The sequence below is a fragment of the Paramormyrops kingsleyae genome, chromosome 14 (assembly GCF_048594095.1).
Source record: "Paramormyrops kingsleyae isolate MSU_618 chromosome 14, PKINGS_0.4, whole genome shotgun sequence".
NCBI classification, from domain to species: Eukaryota; Metazoa; Chordata; class Actinopteri; order Osteoglossiformes; family Mormyridae; genus Paramormyrops; species Paramormyrops kingsleyae.
In genome coordinates, this window is record NC_132810.1 from 12,356,502 (window position 1) to 12,375,600 (window position 19,099).

The following is a 19,099-nucleotide window of genomic DNA, read 5'->3' on the forward strand; positions in this document are numbered from 1 at the left end:
TTAGTGAGTTGACTATGGATCTTGTTTTTAATGACTTCATGCTTTTGCTCAGTCTGTTTCATTGCAAATGCTATCTATGGTAGCACTTAGCCAACATTGAAGGTAGCAATAATCTTCTGGAATCCTTCATCCTCCCCCCATAGAAAGTGGCCACATGTCTATGTTGATTTTCGCAGTGCTGTCAGTAGGCATCTTGAACTACTGAGGTGCACATGGAAAAGTTTTCTTGGTGTACATGTTGATCAGACTTTGCACTGTAGGAAAAATCAGTAGGGGAAATGAAATATGCATTCCCGCAATCTAATGTAATAAATAACTTGTGATAATTATTTCAAATAATAAAATTAGATGTTTGTCAGTTTTTTTAACCCCAAGATTTCAAAGTGTTGGAATAGCATTGGTTTTGTTAAAATGCCATTTACCTAAGTGTATTGGCTGGACAGTATGAATATTTAAGTACAGTCCAAGGGAATTTGGATTTTAGTGGCAGGGGGAAAAAAATAGAAGTTTAAAATTTTTGAATTTAGGTTATCAAAATTAATAGAATAATCGATTCAGTGAAACCATGATAGAAAATCAAGATTGCTGATGCATTGAATCATTCCCTAAATATGTCATCTAATCGAAACACTGGGGCCGAGGATTTACGCCCCTAGCATGGAAGTTAAATTGGTATGGTAATATGCAAGCCTTGTCTGACTCCAATTAGGGATGGGGCCGATCCGATCCAGTATCGGTATCGGGTTCCGATACCAGCTTAATTAACGGATCGGAAATTTCCGATCCAACCTGGAGAAATTTCCGATCCAGAGTTATGTCTACAATGCTGTCTGCTGAAATGACTTCACAAGTGATCCCGGGCTAGGTGACGTGTCTGTGCTGCAATGAGACACTGAGAGAGATGACACGCCTCCTTTCAGGAAATCCTCTGCAGTTTGCAGGTAGCAGTTTAGCATTGAGCGCCATACAACATGTCCGCTGTGTGGAAACATTTTACGGTCGAAACGCCGCAAAGTAAGACGGCAACGTGCAATGTTTGCAAAGCCGTTGTTCCGAGAGGTGGAACCTCCGTCGCGACGTTCAACACTACAGATATAATTAATAATTGCACTAGTATCTAGTAATCCTGTCTTGAAATTTAAATAAATATCCATTTAAACCCTTAAAGTTGCATATTTGTTTTCAGGATGGGATTTCTGCTGTTTTCTGACCTCATACTTACCTCAAGTTGCTTTCTGGGACACACATAGACTTGCTTGTAGAGAAGTTTATTACAGCCTCATAAAATCAACAATAATGATGATAATCATAGTGATATTAAAGCAAATAGAGCTCTGGTATCGGAATAGTATCGGTATCGGCAGATATCCAAATTCAGGTATCGGAATCGGATCGGAAGTGAAAAAATGTGGATCGGTGCATCCCTAACTCCAATCCAGAACCAGTAAATTTCACCATATTCACAACTGAGTCTGACTTTGTGTCCAGTTATTCTTCATATGGACAATGAAATGTTCTGTTATACCTCTGTGTATAACTTAATCTATTTTATATTATAGTGTAATAATGTCTTCTAGGTCATTGTGTTCCAGGATTGGAAACAATTTTGGTCAATGCTTTGATTCTCCCGTTGCTTCTAATTTCTCTAACCATGTCATAGATTCTCATTAGCTTCCTTTTGACTGATCGCAGGGCTCATCTGACCTCTTCCATTACTGAAGGTTATTTCATTTACCTGAAACTACCAAGATATTTATTTGATTTGATTTTAGTCTGTCAGTTTTTTTTGTACTATTTTGCTACATAATCACTCAAAGTTGGAACTTTTTGATCTCTCATCATACTGTGTGTGTATCACCGCATACATGGTCTCGAGTTTCTCTTATAAATACCGTAGCTGGTATCTGAACTCACCAGATGCTCAGCTGTGCCTACACATCGGCAATGAAATGGTGCTTCAAGAGTTGCTGTATTTTACAATATGGCACTTAGTAGTGTAACATCCGTCAGGTTCACTGTGTTGGCTTGGATCACATCCCAGGAAGCTTTGGGCATCACAGGCACACGCTCATAAACAGTGAAAAATGTAGAGCCAGTTGAGGAGGTGTATTCTGGGAGATTTTAACAGTTTGATCTACGCTCATGAAGCACCTGGTGTTGACTAACCCTCATCTGACCTGTTGTCTCAGGGCACTTTGAAGGGAAGTAAAGCAGCCAACAGGGTGATCAAGCGGCGAGCTCCGCCCTGCCTCATTGACTTTTGCCGCCTGGGCTGCGTGTGTAGCAGTCTGGCACAAGAGCACCGGCGCTTCACCCACTGCGGCAAGCCTGAATGCATGTTTGGCTGTACCTGCCTAAAGCGCCGCGTCGTATTGGTCAAGGCACCACCGTCGCCAACCAAGAACACACAGGATCAAAGTGACCTCATCTTCTACGATGCACTTGAGGAGGACGTACACTCCAAGCCCAAGAAGAAGAAGAAAAAGAGGATGGCATACAGTGAGTGTCCTGAACAACACCAAGTAGAGGTTATACTTCCTAAAGTACTTTAGAACACTCTGACCTCCTTTAGAGAATACTTTGGGAAGACTGACCTCTATCTCAATATGCATGTTTTCTGGCATTGAAATTATAAAAAAAAAAATCATTTAAAAAATTTTGTTTATAAGGCATATAAACCTGGGAAAACCATAGGCTTTGGAACATCATCAAACCCATTTCAATAAAACATTTGTCATGCTGTGTCACCCACAATAGCTATATCCGAGCCTGAGCAGGAGTCGGAGCCGGCGGCTCGCGTGCAGACCCTGTGGAACCCGAAGGTGGTGGAGATTGATCCAGAGCCCCTGTATGCACCAACGCCAGTCTCCTTCCCTTGGTCCCAGGTAGTGATTCGCCAAGAGTCACCTAGCAACCTTGTATCCAAAGAGGTAAGAAGGTGAAGCCGTTCAGTCCCTTCCCCCGCCCTTCTTTGCTTTCATTGGGCTACCCTATCAAACCACTATTGTATTATCGTTCAAATTAATTTCCACGCCACTCAAAGTATTGGTGGGAATCCGGGTCAGTCTTGAACACATGATCTCTTCCGATGGCGCAGGTGCCGGAAGAGGAGAAAGATCCGGTGTACCGCTACTTTGAGAGCATGATGACATGTGCTCGTGTTCGCCCATTCAGTAAAACCGAAGCCCAGGCAGCTGCTGTGCTATGGAAGTTCAAGGTAACACCCACAGCAGGACTCTTAATTTTGTTTCTGCTGTAAAACTTATGCTTCCCTTAAAAAAAAAATGTGCCTTTTAGTTATGAGCGCTATTGAACAACAGTATTTTCTCTTCTTGTCTGAACAGGAAGATGATTCCAAAAACACTATCTCGATCCGCAAACCTGGTAAGTTCTTTTAAGCATCTACTCACGAAGGCTGAATTAATTCTTTAAATTACTGCAAGAATCTTTGTGACAAGCGCTCTTTTATGGTGCATAAGATAGGAATGGAATGGATTGAACATCACACAAACATGAAGTCAAACTTGGCAAATGACAAAACCAAATGAATAGCCCAAACTCCATCTGGGTTCTTGGGTTCCAGCTGTAGATATGGTTAATTGCACATATGAAACATAATAAATGAAAGCAAATGAGGTACAGATGGAATTAATCAACATGAAAGACCCATAAAGTGTTACCTGATGTCTCGCTTTGCAGGTAAGAACCAGAAGCCAGGTGAGACCCAGCAGGCTACACTCCAGTCAGAACCTGTGAAACGCTTGGAGATTGTGTCCGAATGCCCCTGGGAGAAAAAGACAGACAGGAATCATGTCCTTCGGGTCATTTGCGAGTGCATGGCCCAGAACCGGCTGTCCCACGCCTTCCACGTTGGTCCCTACCTCGTTAAGCCAGTCTCCCAGAGCTCCCTGGGCCAGGACAGCACAGTCACCTACAAGGTGTCCATATCCCTGCTCAAAGATGGTGGAGGGGGGGTTCAAGATGAGGACTGTTACACCGAACTGAGCAGCAGGACCAAAAGTAAAGAGAGGTGCAGAGGGGAGGGTGAGGAGCGGACCAGTGCATCCAGAAACAAAGTTCTGCCTTTCCTTACACGTGTCTCTCCTGCTGGTCTCCTCATTGCCAACAAGAAGCAGCCAGGGGTTTCTACCCAAGGGCATATCAAGGTAACATGACCTGCTAATAGATGTTAGATTGGATACTGTTATTCTGTTACTTGCACTTAAGCTGTTTCCTATAAGGCAAGACGACGACTCCTGACCACCTGCTGTTCCGAATCACTTCTGTTTATACAGGTCAACGGTAAATCATACCCACAGGCCAAGCTACAGCTTGGTCAGATGGGAGCACTACATCCAGCAAACAGGCTGGCTGCTTACATCACCGGCAGGCTGCGGCCTATAGACCACCAGCCGTCCGGCACGGCCTTAGGCACCGCTAAGTCTCCTAACCACCTGCCTCTGGGTGGCTCCATGGACGCCGGTTATACACTACAACTGCCACGCTTGCCAGTAAACAGCCTGTGCACCACCACCAGCACCACTACGACGACCACCACCACAGTCACCGGCATCGGCTCTAGTCCCACTGTCGCTGCAGTCCTCAAGAACCTGGGTAAGTGCTGACCAGAGTCTGCATTGGCAGATCACTGAATACCTCTCAGACTGTATCTGTTCAATTAAAATGCACTTTTATTAATAAAAATCTGTCTGTGGTGAAACGGGAATGCTTTTATGAATCTCCGGTTCCGCTACCATACATATTTCTATTTTTATATACAGTACCAACATAAGTTTGAGTACATCTGCTTGAAACCACAATTATTTATATCATAAACCTGTATGTACTTGTTTAATAACCAAAGTAAAAGTCTTTTATGAACTAATGAGGCAGTATTTCAAGTATTTGGATGGGTGGGTGGATGGATGGATGGGTGGAGACACCATATATTTGTAAGATACGGAAAGGATAAGTGTTACAGGTGTGGCAAAAATGGCATATATGGTATTTCATGATCCACGTTATAGAGCAGTTTTTTTTTTTTTAAACAAACCAACCGAATTAGAATCTTTCCTGATGTTAATTAACCATTAACACTTAACCAGCAATTCTGTCCCTAAGGAAACACTGCTTGTATCATGTAACAAGGTAAAAAGTGAGTAACGAGAAACAAGGTAACAAGGACCAAAATGTAACATTTTCACTTCATTATGTAATGGCACCTATATTTTGAAATATCCTGCTGCATTTTGCAATTGACAGCTTGAACGCAATAATATAATTTCCCCACGTTTCGTAAAAAGTGATTACATATTGCGATAGTTATTCCAAAATGCAGGAGTTGTACTTTCGAAAATGTAATAAGTCGTGTATCATGTAATAAGCAACATGGATGCCTTCACACTTCAGCGAGTTATTATATAGTGCAGTGTTATTACATAAGGGGTAGCCATTACCGCATGACACTGGTACAATATTTTTAGCAGTCTACTGGTATTTATTATTATGTCTTTTATTTTTATGTTAACAATATTATTGTTATAAATAAATATACATATGTTATGCAGCCTGAAATAGCTTTGTTTCACATCAGTCTGTTTTTTGTTGTACCATCTAAACATGCAGGCATTGTGTGGAAGGCGTTGTCATAACAACAGAAAAAGAAAGCGTAGTGTACTTGAAACTAGGCATTCATTGGAAGCTCAGCTACCTCCACAATCCTCAGCAGCGCATGTTTGTAATGTGCCGTTTGCCTCAATTGTGGGTCGCTTTGGATGAAAGCTTCTGCTAAATAAATGTAAATGTAGTTTGGTATTGCGATTCTTGCGATAACCCTGAAAAACTTATAATGGATATAATTGCAGGTGGTCACGATAAATTATTGTATCGTCCACCACTATTTCGAATAAACAAGACATCTGGGGTTGCTTTGTTAGTGATCTTTACCAAATCCATGGCAGTATCAATCAACTTGGCTGTCTTAAGTGTGAAAGACGTGCCCTTCCACCCTGACTGCTGATTGGGTGGTCCTTCGTTCCTCATCAAGATACAACCACCAAAAACTCACTTTAAATTGTACAAGGAGTATCTGGGGCAGAAGGAAAATGAAGGTCAGCTCAAACTAATACTGTGGCTGGCATGACCTCCAGGACATAATCCTATAAAACTGGCCTGAAGAATTAATGCAAAGCAAACCATAGGGAGCCTGGCTCTCGGGGACCGGCTCAAGCTGCGCTGGGAAAACGTGTCGGGAGATTCCACAGTGAATTTTTTTTAACTGAATGTCTCTTGTCTCTGAAGTAGTTTTTCAAGATATTTGGTGGCTTTATTGAGGAATCCAGAACTCAGTGTTTAATTTCCTTCTGCCAGGCTGTAGTATTCCTTTTGAGTGGTGTGATTGTTTTTCCACATTGAAGTATTTGTAGAAGACTGATGTAGAGACTTTTCCAGCAAGTGTACTCGAACTTTTGTCCAATATTGTATATAAAGCTGTATTTCAAGGCAAAAAATCTTTAGGAAGAATTAAGGTTGATACATTAAGTGATCATACATTTGTCATTATGTAGTTTATCAGCAACGTGCAAATTGGTAAATGTTTGATGAATTCAATCCTAAAATGCAGCAGCATGTCTTGTTCACAAAGAAGTAAAAAGCATGTGATGGTTTGCTCTAATAGTATACTTTGTCAGGGAAACCCTTAAGTCCTGTGGTCTTGCAGATACTGCGCACCTTTGAGCTCACCTGCTTATTTAAAGGAATGCATTTGTCTCTGTCCTCTCCCTGCCTCAAGTAGTATGCTACTTACATTTTCTAATTTGATTTCATTGCAAGAAATGGGCTCGCATTGTGGAATCACACAATGAGCACAGAATGCGAAGAAGCTCTGTCCTGGACAGATACCACGATGCCTTTGGTTTTTCAGTAATGGTTTTCCATCTGTCCTAACCTGTTAAGATGTTTAGGAAAAGTGTTTTTTCCTGTTCAGAATAGGGCTGGGTCATATGACGATGGTATTGACTTTTTTTTTTTTTTTTTTTTTTTTATATTCCCTCCTCCACCCCCCCTCTGCAGGGGACTGTATCTATTTTATTTTTTTTTTTTTTTTTTTTTTTTTAAATTATTATTTATTTATTTATTTTTTATTTTATTTTATATTTTTATTTACTTCCTCAAAAGAAGGAGAGGGAGGGGGGGGGACAAAGGAGAAGGAGGGAAGAGAGAGAGAGGGAGAGAGAGGAATGGAAAGAAAACAGAAAAAAAAAAAAAAAACAAAAGAAAAACAAAAAAAAACAAAAAAACCAAGAAAAAAACAAAACAGATAATCTGCTTCCATGTCTGTTGAAAAGAGAAAGACAACATACAACATCTGTACTAATCACAACGACCATCAAACGTTAAATGTTGTTGAACAGCACACACAACCAGCCTTACAACCCATGCCCAGAAACAACAGCCGATCAAGACAGTGTGTGTCCGTGAGCACGTGTCCGTGAGCACCTGTGTGCACACCTGTGTGTCAGCGCGCTGGTGTTCCTAAGGTTTCTCCAAGTAATTGTCTAGTAGTGTGTGTGGGGAGCCACAGCCCCGCCCACCCAGGACATGAAGTCGACACGGGGGAGACCCGGGCCCCAGATATCCAGAGGCCCCCCAGGGCACGGGAACCCCAGGAGGACCAACGCAGGGACAATTGCAGCCCCCACCGAGAAAAGGGCAGAGGAGCGCTCCGGAGGGGGGCCATCCGGCAGCCACATCACAGGAGCCCCAGGGGGCCGTGGCGACGAGCACGCAGGCCCCGCCGGCGGCCGGCCACACCAGGGCAGACCGGACCCCGGGCCCAGAGATCCAAGGGACCCCCCACCCCCCAGCCAGGGCCCCGACAGAGCCGGAAGGGCCAGGCCCCGGCAGGCAACCGCCGAGAGTGAGCCAGCACACACCAGAGCATCCAGCCCCAGACATCGAGAGCCACCAACGCATCGGCGGCCGGGGGCCTCATCCACCAGCAGGGAGTGTGGCGGGGGGTAATAGAGCCTGAGATGTTATTTCAGGTGGAGTCTAAGACCCAACCTGACACATACGTATAGACAGACAGGCACACACATACACAAGCATACGTTCCCACCCTCATGCACACATAAACAAATATTCACCCATTCGCCCAACATGAAGACACAGAAATGAACGCCGTACACACACTCACACTCCCCATATATACTCTATACTCCGAGATCTAGGCACCACCGCCCCCAGAGGGGCAATCCGCCACCAGACCTCGGAGATGGATCCCTTTTTTCCTCTGGCATGGGGACAAGAAGACCACCCCGGACCCCACAGCAGCCGAGAAGCCCACCAGCCCAGACCCCGACCGGACGGCCAGCTCCTCCCAGCCCCCGGCCCCAGATGGTGAACAGAGAACGGGGGTGTGAAAAGACCCCATGCTTCCCTCCGCCCGCTCATATGTGGTGTTGGTGCGTGTTGTTCTAAAGTGCTTTAAAACAGGGGAAGGGCATGGTGCTAACCACCCTCTGCCAATCAGCAGCTGGTGTCAGCTCGGCCCCTCCCCAGAACCCTCAATGTCTATATGCAACTTAAAATTGAGAAGTGGGCACTGGCACCAGAGGTAAGGCTGAATGAACAGACCGACCTCTGGACGCCATTCCTTGTGCCCACCCCCAAGGCCCTAAATGTATGTGTCATGAGAGAGTAAGTAATGAGAGTGTCTAAGTTGTGATGTGTGATTGAGACACAGGTGGCCACGGGGGGACAGAGGAGGAATCCCCTGCATCCCAGCGACGCACCTGCACCTCAAAGCCCTATATGTGTGTTGGGGTGACGGAGCGGGAGGAGGGAAGCATTTAGGGATGGGGAGGAAAGGATCGGGGGGGGCAAAGTACCCCCCCTCTGGAGCCAGCCCCCCCGCTGACCCCCATAAGCACCCCCGTTCCCCGAAATCCACCCAGGGCGGGAGAGCCGAGGCTCATCCAGTCCGGGGGCCCAGAGCAGCGGCACCACCGGGCACCACAGAGCCCGGGGCAGCCAACCAGACCCCACCACAGAGGGAAAAACTACACCCACCCCACCATTCAGTCAACTCCCAGACTACATAAGACAACAGACACCCAGGTTTGGTCCATTCTCCTACTCTATTGGATTCCCCCCCACCCCCGCAGAGTGGATACCCCTAAGGCAGGGACCACCTGCGGGCAGATGGTAACAACCTCCCCACCAGCTAAAGAGGCCCCCAGCCCCTCCAATGCGCCGAAGGTCCCCGCGCCGGGGCCGGGCCCCAGTGCACGCGCCAGCCCACACCCCGGCGACCCACCCACCAGGACCCAAGCCCCCCCAGCCCAGCCGGAACCCCAGCCCGAAGGCAGAGCGCCCCCAGAACCCCAAGCCCGCCCCGGACCCACCCAGGAGCAGCACGGCCGCCAGGCTGGTACCCTACGTCCGCCGGCACAGGCTACCCCAGCAGCGCTGCATGCAGCCACCAGAAAGACGCCACCCAAGAGCCACCAAAGCCCCATCCAGGCCAGGACCGCAGTCCCAGCGCCGAACCCCCCCCAGAAACCCCCCCCCCCCCCCCCCAGGGAACCCCCAGACACCCCAAGCCCATAGGCCCCCCCCCACACCAACAACAAAGACCGAAGCGGGACAAACCTGCGACCCCCCACCGCCACTAGGTGATGGAGCTGATCAAAGGAGCCCAGAGAGATTGGTCTAATGTGGCGGCAGAAGCTGTATCAAGACTAATATGGTCCAGCAAACTCTCTCTATATTGGTTGATATTAAGGTTATTTTTATTTTTCCAGTTCATGAGGACAGTCTTCTTAGCAATGCATAAAGCAGTGAAAGCCATGTGGGTTGTGTTAATCTCGGTAGTGACACCATCTAAGTCACCCAACAAGCAGACTGAAGGAGAGGCTGGAATGATACATTTCAGACACTTTGATAAGTCCTCACAAATCCTGCGCCAAAACATCTGAACAGGTGGACAGAACCAAAGAGCATGGATGTAATTGTCAGGTGTATCCCCTTGACAGTGTGAGCAGTTGTTAGAAGATGTAAAACCCATCCTGAACATCCGATGCCCTGTATAGTGCACTCTATGCAGGATTTTGTATTGTATTAATTGTAAATTGGGACTTCTAATCAGTTCAAAGGTTTTTAAGCATGTCTTAGACCAGAAATTGTGGTTCCAGCTGATTGATAAATCTGCCTCCCATTTTGCAATAGGAAGGGATATTGAATCATCCATTTTAGAAAGTGTCCTGTATATTTTAGACAGTAATTTGGGGGTTTTGAGATTAAGGAATTCTGCCACCCTTGGTGGTATTTGTAATTTGATTTGAGTAGACTTGAATTTCCTTTTTACTATAGATTTAACTTGTTGATATTCTAAAAATCTATTCTTGTTAATCCCATGTCTTTTAACTAATAAGTCAAAGGGGATAAAGTCTATTTCTTCAAATATATGTTCCAAGTATTTAATACCTTTACAACTCCAATCCGGGAAATTTATGATATTATTGTTTAGTAGTATGTCAGGGTTGTTCCAGATGGGAGTACGTTTGCATGGGATTAATGAAGACTCAGTCATTTTAAGAAACTCCCACCATGCTGTCAGAGAAGAGCTGATACTGATGCTTTTGAAGCATTCATGTCGTTTAATGTTTGAGCTAATGAATGGTAGATCCGAAATGTCTATGTTATTGCATAGAGCCTGTTCTACGTCTAGCCAAGGTTCATCTAAGAAGGTATGTTTTAGCCATCCTGAGATGTTTTGAAGCCTGTTGGCTAAGAAGTAGTGGTGAAAGTTAGGCAGATCTAGTCCTCCTTTGTCCTTGGTCCTTTGCAGCGTTTTTAGGCTAATACGCGGTGGTTTATCTTTCCAAAGGAATTTAGAGATGGCGGAGTCCAGAGATCTAAACCAGTCAGGTGATGGTTTACTTGGAATCATTGCAAATAAATAATTAATTCTTGGTAACACCATCATTTTTATTGATGCAACCCGTCCCATGAGTGATATGGGCAGGGACTTCCATCTAACCAGCTCATCCTCTACCTTCTTTAAAAGTGGGATGTGGTTTAATTTAGTTAAGTCTGCCAGCCTAGGTGAAACATTAATACCTAAATATTTAATATCCCCAGATTGCAGTGGAGTGGAGGAAGAGTTCTGAAAGGAGCAGTTAATTGGAAGAACTGTAGATTTTAACCAGTTTATTGAATAATCTGAGACTCTTGAGAAAGAGTTTATTAATGTAATTACCTCAGAGAGAGTGGTTTGTGAATGCTGGAGAAAAAGTAACACATCATCCGCATAAAGACTGACCTTATGTTCCACATTCTTGCATTTGATGCCTTTAATCACTATAGCCTGTCTAATTGCTGCTGCTAGTGGTTCAATAAAAATTGCAAACAGTGAGGGGGAGAGAGGGCATCCCTGCCTGGTGCCCCTCTTGAGACAGAAGCTAGAGGATGTTTGGTCATTCGTCCTAACACATGCTGTTGGGGAACTATATAATATTTTTAACCAGTTTATGAAAGAGGTTCCAAAACCAAATTTGTGTAATGTTGCAAATAAAAAACTCCAACTAACTCTATCGAATGCTTTTTCTGCATCTAGAGACAATATTATGATTTGAAGGTTTTTATTGCACGAATAGTCTATCAGATTGAGTAATCTACGTGTGTTTGTTGATGAGTGCCTCCCTTTTATGAAACCAGTTTGGTCAGGATGAATTATGTGAGGGGTTATCTTCTCTATTCTTTTTGAGAGAGCTTTGCAGATTATTTTAAGGTCAACATTAATAAGTGATATTGGACGATAGCTGGTAGGCAATATAGGGTCTTTGCCTGGTTTTAGCAAGAGACTAATGTTGGCAGAATTCATATTTGGTGGTAGTCTACCATTTTCCTTGGTTTCCTGCAACATTCTGTAGAATGTTGGTGACAGAATTGTCCAGAATTCTTTATAGAATTCTACTGGAAATCCATCTGGGCCTGGAGCCTTATTATTGGGCATACTGTTCAAAGCTTCCTGGAGTTCACCTGGTGTCAGCAGAGAATCCAGTTCTATCGTTTGATTATCTGATAATTTCGGAAGGGTTATACTATCAAGAAACTGATCAATTTCGTCTTTAGATGGGTTTATCTGTGGTAAGTATAAAGATTTGTAAAAGTCCCTGAAAGTGTTGTTTATTCTTTCAGGGTCATATACTGTATCCCCAGTTGAGTCTTTAACAGCACATATAGTTGTTTTTTCTTTATTTATTTTTAACTGGTTAGCTAAAAATCTACCTGATTTATTACCATATTCATAATTTTGCCAGCGAAGTCTTTGTGCTAAGAATTGTGTTTTTTTATGAATAATTTCATTTAATTCTAATTTTGCTTTACATATTTTATTCAGCATTTCCTGTTCCTGGGATGATACATAAGCTTCTTCTAAGGATTTGATGTTTTCTTCTAATTCCTGAATATACTTGTTTTCTCTTTTCTTTTTATGTGATGAGAATGAGATTATTTTACCTCTCATCACAGCTTTGCCTGCTTCCCAGAGAACAGATGCTGATGTTCCAGGCAGGTCATTATAGTCTAAATATAAAGCCCACTCTTTTTTGAAATAGTTAATAAAATCTCCATCTTTAAGCAATGATGTATTAAATCTCCAGTTTCTAATTGGTGGAATGGCTTTCTTATTTATTAGGGTTAACGATACAGGAGCATGATCGCTGACAGCTATAGGGTGTATCTCAGTGTCTGAAATGTCACTCAGCAGTGAGCTACTGATTAGGAAATAATCCAGACGAGAGTAAGAGTGATGGACGTGTGAGAAGAAAGTATATTCCCTACGGTTGGGGTGAAGAGAACGCCATGCATCACGAAGACCATAGTCACTCATGTACTGCTTAACTATATTTATGGATTCCCAATTGCGCTGAGCAGCTGCACTGAGCCTGTCCATTTCTTTATTTAGTGCGAAATTGAGATCGCCCCCAAGAACGAGTGCGCTATCTAGGTGTTCAGAGAGTGCGGTAAAGAAAACGTGGAAGAATGAAGGGTTATCAACATTTGGACCATATATACTAACAATACATAACTTCTTGTTAAGTATAGACAATTTAATGATTATAAATCTACCTTCTGGATCTATAATTGTGTTGAGTAATGTGAAATTAACATTTTTATGTATTAAAATTGCTACTCCCCTTTGCCTAGAGTTATAACAGGCTGAGAACACATTAGGAAACTCAGGTGTTTTAAGTTCATCTGTAGCTGTGGCAGGTCTATGAGTCTCTTGTAATAAAACAACGTCTGCCTGTAGTTTTTTAAGCTGGCTAAATATTTTTAACCTCTTCTCTCTGGAGCCAGCTCCATGCACATTCCATGAGACAAACCTTAGTGTGCCCATAGACATGTGTGTGTAGCTAATATTGCACGAGCAAATGAGTCAGATACGAACGAGCGTGTGAGCGCTTGTGTGCGTGTGTATCCTATATGTCTGTGTGCACTATAAGGTCGGAGTGGTTGTGGTGAAGCTAAGTACATATGTACATTATCATGGCGTGCAGATGTGTAAAAATCGAGGGTGTTGTGTGTGATTGAGTAGAAATTTAAAGCAGGTGATCGGTGCAGGGAAAGCAGGGAGAAGTGAAAAAGACATACAAAGGGGCACGCGAGTAAGGGTGTAAGTAAGAAACATAGAAACGAAAACATTGTTAGGACTGAAGCGCTGCGGAGACTGACGGCAGTGTATTTGTTATGACATAACATTAAATTAGGGAATTAACATGTATAAGCTAGATTAAACAGAAGAGGATTTGGGAAAAGAAGAAAAATATAACAGGTTCTTATCTGGGGTGGCGTTAATATAACCAGGGAGTGATGTTAGGGTCGCGGTAGAGCTGTCCATCCACGTAGAGCCGATCCACGGCGATGACAGCTCGGGAGCCCTTCTGGATGGAGCTGCGTCGGATTGGGAACAGAACTTTGCGTCGCTCCAGAATCTCTTTGGGGAACTGGTCGTTTACGCCAAAGTCCGTTCCTTTCAGCTCCCTGCCGCGGCTCTTCACCTGCTGCTTCTGTTTGAAATTCCCGAATTTGGCCACAATAGGACGCGGTCTCAGGGCACCAGGCCTCTTAGCTCCCAGCCGATGGACTCTGTCAAAGCAGATGCTTTCCACAGTGTCCTCTGGAAGCTTCAGGTGGGTCTTGATAAATGTTTTAACCGTAATTTCTGCGTCCTCTTCAGCAGATTCCGGGATGCCTGAAAACACCAGGTTATCTCTCATACTACGGGCTTGGAGATCGATGACAGTCTCTTTTATTTTTTTATTTATTTTCTTCTTTTAGATTGGTCACATTCTCAGTTAGAGACTTGACCGAGCCCCGTAGTGAGGCGTTTTCAGCAGCGAGTGTTTCCACCTGTTGCTGGCTGAATTCCAAAGACTCCCTCAGGGATGTGAACTCCTGATGCAAAATCTCGACCAGAGACAACCTCGCGTCGAAGCTGGACAATCGCTTGTCGATTGACTCCAATATGTCGGCGAAGTCTTTACTAGTCGGCGAAGTTGCTCCGGGGGAGTCTGCCGGGCGACTTCTTTTGGATGACGGCGTCTCGCTTTTTCCCGGGGAAGATGTATTGATGTTCTTCTTCATGACTGTAGTGTCGAAGTACCAGTCAATGTATTCTTCGAGTGATTCCAACTTCCCCTCGCTGTCCTCGCTCAGCTCGCTGTTCATTCAGATTTTCCGCCAAGTCTCCGGCGTCTGACGTCACTTACAGCATTTCCGGTCAGCAGCAATTTGACTGGCTTCGATGGTATTGACAATATCAGACAAGTAACCTGGTGTTGATGTCACTGATTATCGCCTTTGTCGGGGAAGTAGGCTACACACAAAGCAAGATAATAATGTGGTATTTGGCTTTCAGTTCAGGCTTCTAGCCTGAACTTTTTGTATGATACGCGGAGGTTTCATTGTATGTAAACGTTTGTTATAATGATGGTGTGAGGCTATGGGTTGCCGTAAGTTTGTGAACCACTGCTTTAGACAGTCGGCAAGTTTTAATGGCAGCTGTTTAGACTGTTATCTAAATATTGTTTTATCATGTTCTCAGGTTTTCTTTCATCTGCAAAAATTGAAGTGCCCCACTTTGTGCCGGATGCATGTGTGCTTGTCTGTGTGTGTAGGCAATTCAATATTTATTTATTTTTTTTAGATATCACCCAGTCCTAGGTCAGGATTAACTTGCTTTTAACTGGGTGCTGTAGACCATTAAAGTAGTCCTTCAGATTGCAGGTTGGGAAGAGCCCCAAATGTGCCCCACTTTTTCAGTTCTTTCAAAAAACATAAACCAGGATCACTGGCATGGATGAGCTGATTATTTTCAGTTTTTGCATGTTGTCAGTGGCTGAATTCCTCCAGTAATGCAGTGGCATATTAATGTATATAAAACTTGGCATGGTTTTTCCCTTGTATGATTTTTAATGCCAAACTTCCCTCCCGCACTGAAGGCGTTTCATTATGGAGCAAAGCGGGAGTTTCACACATCAGAGGTTCATCACTTTTATATTCTTGGTCATGGGCTGTTGAATGTTATTGGTATAATGAATGACACTAATGTCTAAGCTTCTTTTGTCTTTTTGCTTTTAGCCAATTCAAGCAGGTAAAAGTGAGGGAAAACCCAGTGTTCATATTAAATTTAAACATCATTAATTGGTTACAAGATGCACATTCTAATCATTAGTATTTGGCTGAAATATTCGATTCATATTGCACTAGCATGCGTTGTTTGTGACGTATGCTAGCTTACCTTCCAGGTCAGCAGGTCAGCTGTGGACAGTCAGCCAGCTGTAGCTTTATGTAAAACCACAGAATGCTGAAATGCTTTCAGATAAAACACAGATGTTTGGTTTTTATAGCACAATATATGGTGTGTAAGCACACTGCCTATGCTTTTCTCTTGTATGGGCATACCCATATTTCGTTTCTCACCAAGCACCAGCCATTTGTGCCTCCCCCGTTAAGGAGATAGTGTCAGTTGGTTTTGAAACACACTGAGCTTCTCAGAGTTAGCAGTTTGTTCAGAATAATCATTGCTCTGTCTGGCAGGTAAGAGAACCTAAAACACATTTGTAAGGCTGTGTCATATTGACATTTATAAAGATAATTGATCATGATTATGATACATCGACTCACTCCACAGAAATGGCTTGGTACAACCTTAATATCAACCATACTGCCATTATTTAAGGTGTCCCTTTACCTACAGGTTGGCCTGCATGATGTCACATCACGATGTAATTGCGATTATATGGCGCTTGTGCAATAATCACCAGGGCTTTAAATAACAGGCGAAACATTTGTCCAGGCGTTGACTTTTCGGTACTATAGGGACATTAATTTACGCCCACAATTTGGTAAGTAGATTACCAGTACGCCTAAAATATTAAGGAGATAAGTACTGTGACGCCCAAAAGTTAGTAATCTATATAAATTCGGCGTATCCTTATGTTTATTAAATTCAGTTAGCATGTCGCATGCTATGGTTCCTGTAAATCGTAGAAGCGATAAGCACTGAAGTGGCGGTGAAGAAAGGGACAGATGAACAGCCATAATTTTTAAATGGGGAAAAACAAGGTAAAAAGTCTGCGGTGTGGTGGTACTTTTTGCAGTTTAATGTCTGACACGTTTATTAAACACAAAGAACTATAAATTCAGTGTTACTAACTTTAATGTTTTAGTCGTACTAGGAATCCGCTTACCAAATTGTGAACGTACTGTAAGTGAACGTCTTTAAAGTACCGAAAAGTCGGTTTCCGGATAAATATTTTGCCCGTTATCTAAAGCCCTGGTGATTATTATGCATGCAGCATGTAATCGTGATGTGATACTGTGCAGCCCTACCTACAGGTAAGTTATTCATCTTCAGCATCATGTAGAAGTTTGTATTGGCGTTAAATGCTAGAATGACTAAGTGTGGTACTAGTGGAATTTTTTGTGGTTGAAGTTCAGCTGCAAATGGAGAACCAGGAGATTGAACTTGCTCCTCAATCTGTTCCTCTCATACAGTGGCCAAGCCCACAGTGGGGAAGGTCGTCACCCAGTTTGTGGTCAACAAGTTCAACTCGCTACAGCAAAGGCTGCCCATCATTAGCGCTCCCCAGGTGGCGGGCAGCCTCCAGAAAGTGGCTCTGCCGTCCGGCCACCTCTTGGTGGTCGGTCCCTCCCTCCCTAGTCGAAGCCCTCAGACAGAGCAAGGGGTGCAGGGTGCGACTGCTGCGTCCACAGTGATATCCCCAAGCAAGCTGCCTCGGGGAGGCAGTAGTGTCCAGGAGCCTGCCTCCCCTAACAGCAGTAATGTTCACCCCACTTCAAGCTCCTCTGCAGCCGCAGGCTCTTTTGGCACTGCTGGTGTCATTAACGTCCCCCCTATCACCCTCCTATCTGTCCCGCCCGGTCTCCAAAGGGGTAAGCCTCCTTCCTGCTGCCTTTTGTGTATGCGCGCTGTGTGTCAGCCCCCAGTTCCATCTCCAAACGTCTTGTTTACCGGCAGCCAATCAGATCCCAGGGTTGTGGTACATTTCTCCCATGCTCAGAAGTCACGGGCAGACCTATATGCTTGGATTTCACCTGTTCTTTCATCAGCCGAAGCCCTTTGAGCTCTTGCATTCCATCGTGGTATCCTGTACTCATTTGTTGAACCACATGCTGTCTGTGAACTTCAGCATGCTTGCTCTGTGTTGTTTTTGAAGGGAGTTGCTAAGTTCTTTCTGTAGTGCATGTGCAGTCCTGCTTTGGGTAAATTGCCCCATTGAGTCCGTTAATTGCAGCCCTGTTATTTTGTTGTATTTTTAGAAGAGACCTCACCAACCAAAGGCACTGTGGCCAAATCCCCCGGCAGTGCTGCTGCTCCTCCTCGAATGCTCCTGATCCCCGTCTCTCAAGCTGTCCCAACAGTCCGTCCAGCCACCACGGCAGCCATCACCCCAGGGCAGAAGATGATACTGCAGCCTGTGCGTGGCACGACGGGCACAAACCTCTACCGGCACCCCAATGGGCAGCTGGTGCAGCTGGTGCCTCTTAGCCAGCTGCGGGCCATCCAGCCCAACCTAGTCATCCGCAGCCCAGGTACGTGTTTTGCTTTTGCACCTCCTGTTACAATGGAGAATTGATACATTTCAGATTTTTTTTTTTATGTTATACATTATTTATTCTAAATATTGTAAGTTTGGGTCTAAAACTGAAGGAACATTATGCGATTAGGCCTGTTGTAATAATGATGTTGTTGACATATCACACATTATACAACAGTTAGTTCTGACCAAGGAATCTGTTTAAAAAAGAGGCGTTCTTTGAGTATGGTTACCACACTCAGACATTTCACATCAGCTGTATCACTCCGCTTTATAGGTGTATCTAAAAACGGTCACACATGCCTCATTTCCACCAATACAGTGCCTTTTGAGAACCTGCCTGCATTTCCAGCTGTTTCAAAAATGAACGTAGGTGGAATTCAGAGTAATGGTTCATATGTGTTCTGTTTTGTCGGATTTATTTTGATCTGTTTCGGATTTTAAGTTTTTATAAGCTGCCAAACCGTAAAAAGGTTTTCAGAGTATGAATCGTTGCTCTCTGTATCCTGCCTGTGTCCACTTTTGTCTCAAAGCAGGGGTGTGCAATCTTATCCGCAAAGGGCCGGTGTGTATGCAGGTGTTTGGGATAACCTGTAGGTCAGCTGTTCAAACCCAGGTGTGAGGACTCTTCAGCCAATCAGTCCTCTAATTAGTAATTAGTAATCAGCGGAAACCCGCATACACACAGCGGCCCTTTGCGGATAAGATTGGCCACCCCTGTCATAGAGGGTAGAAAAGGTATTCATATACAATCTTTGGTCTGACTTCTGACTTCCTGTTACTTTTCCCCTGGCCAGTGAACTATCGAGGTTTGCTTGCGTCACTGAGCAGATCCTCCACAGAACTGGCTTGGCAGTATATTGCCTCTTAAAGGATGAATGTCTCTCTCTTCCTGTGGCAAATGTTTAATATTTAGTGCAGTTTTCATTAACAGAGCCCTCGAGTGCATTTCATGTATTTTTTGT

General features: G+C 44.1%; 1 protein-coding gene across 5 annotated transcripts in view; it reads left to right on the forward strand.

Annotated features, from left to right (window-relative positions):
• Positions 1-19,099, forward strand: part of mgaa (MAX dimerization protein MGA a) — a 44,575-nt gene that overhangs the window by 16,352 nt on the left and 9,124 nt on the right. For 4 of the 5 annotated variants that reach the window (XM_072699322.1, XM_072699320.1, XM_072699319.1 and 1 more), the window contains 8 exons: positions 2,190-2,499; positions 2,758-2,930; positions 3,098-3,217; positions 3,345-3,384; positions 3,700-4,166; positions 4,296-4,614; positions 17,071-17,469; positions 17,857-18,129. In XM_072699322.1, coding sequence (XP_072555423.1) covers positions 2,190-2,499; positions 2,758-2,930; positions 3,098-3,217; positions 3,345-3,384; positions 3,700-4,166; positions 4,296-4,614; positions 17,071-17,469; positions 17,857-18,129 — 2,101 coding nt within the window. The remainder of the gene's footprint in view (positions 1-2,189; positions 2,500-2,757; positions 2,931-3,097; positions 3,218-3,344; positions 3,385-3,699; positions 4,167-4,295; positions 4,615-17,070; positions 17,470-17,856; positions 18,130-19,099) is intronic. The other variant, XM_072699321.1, reaches the window with a different exon arrangement.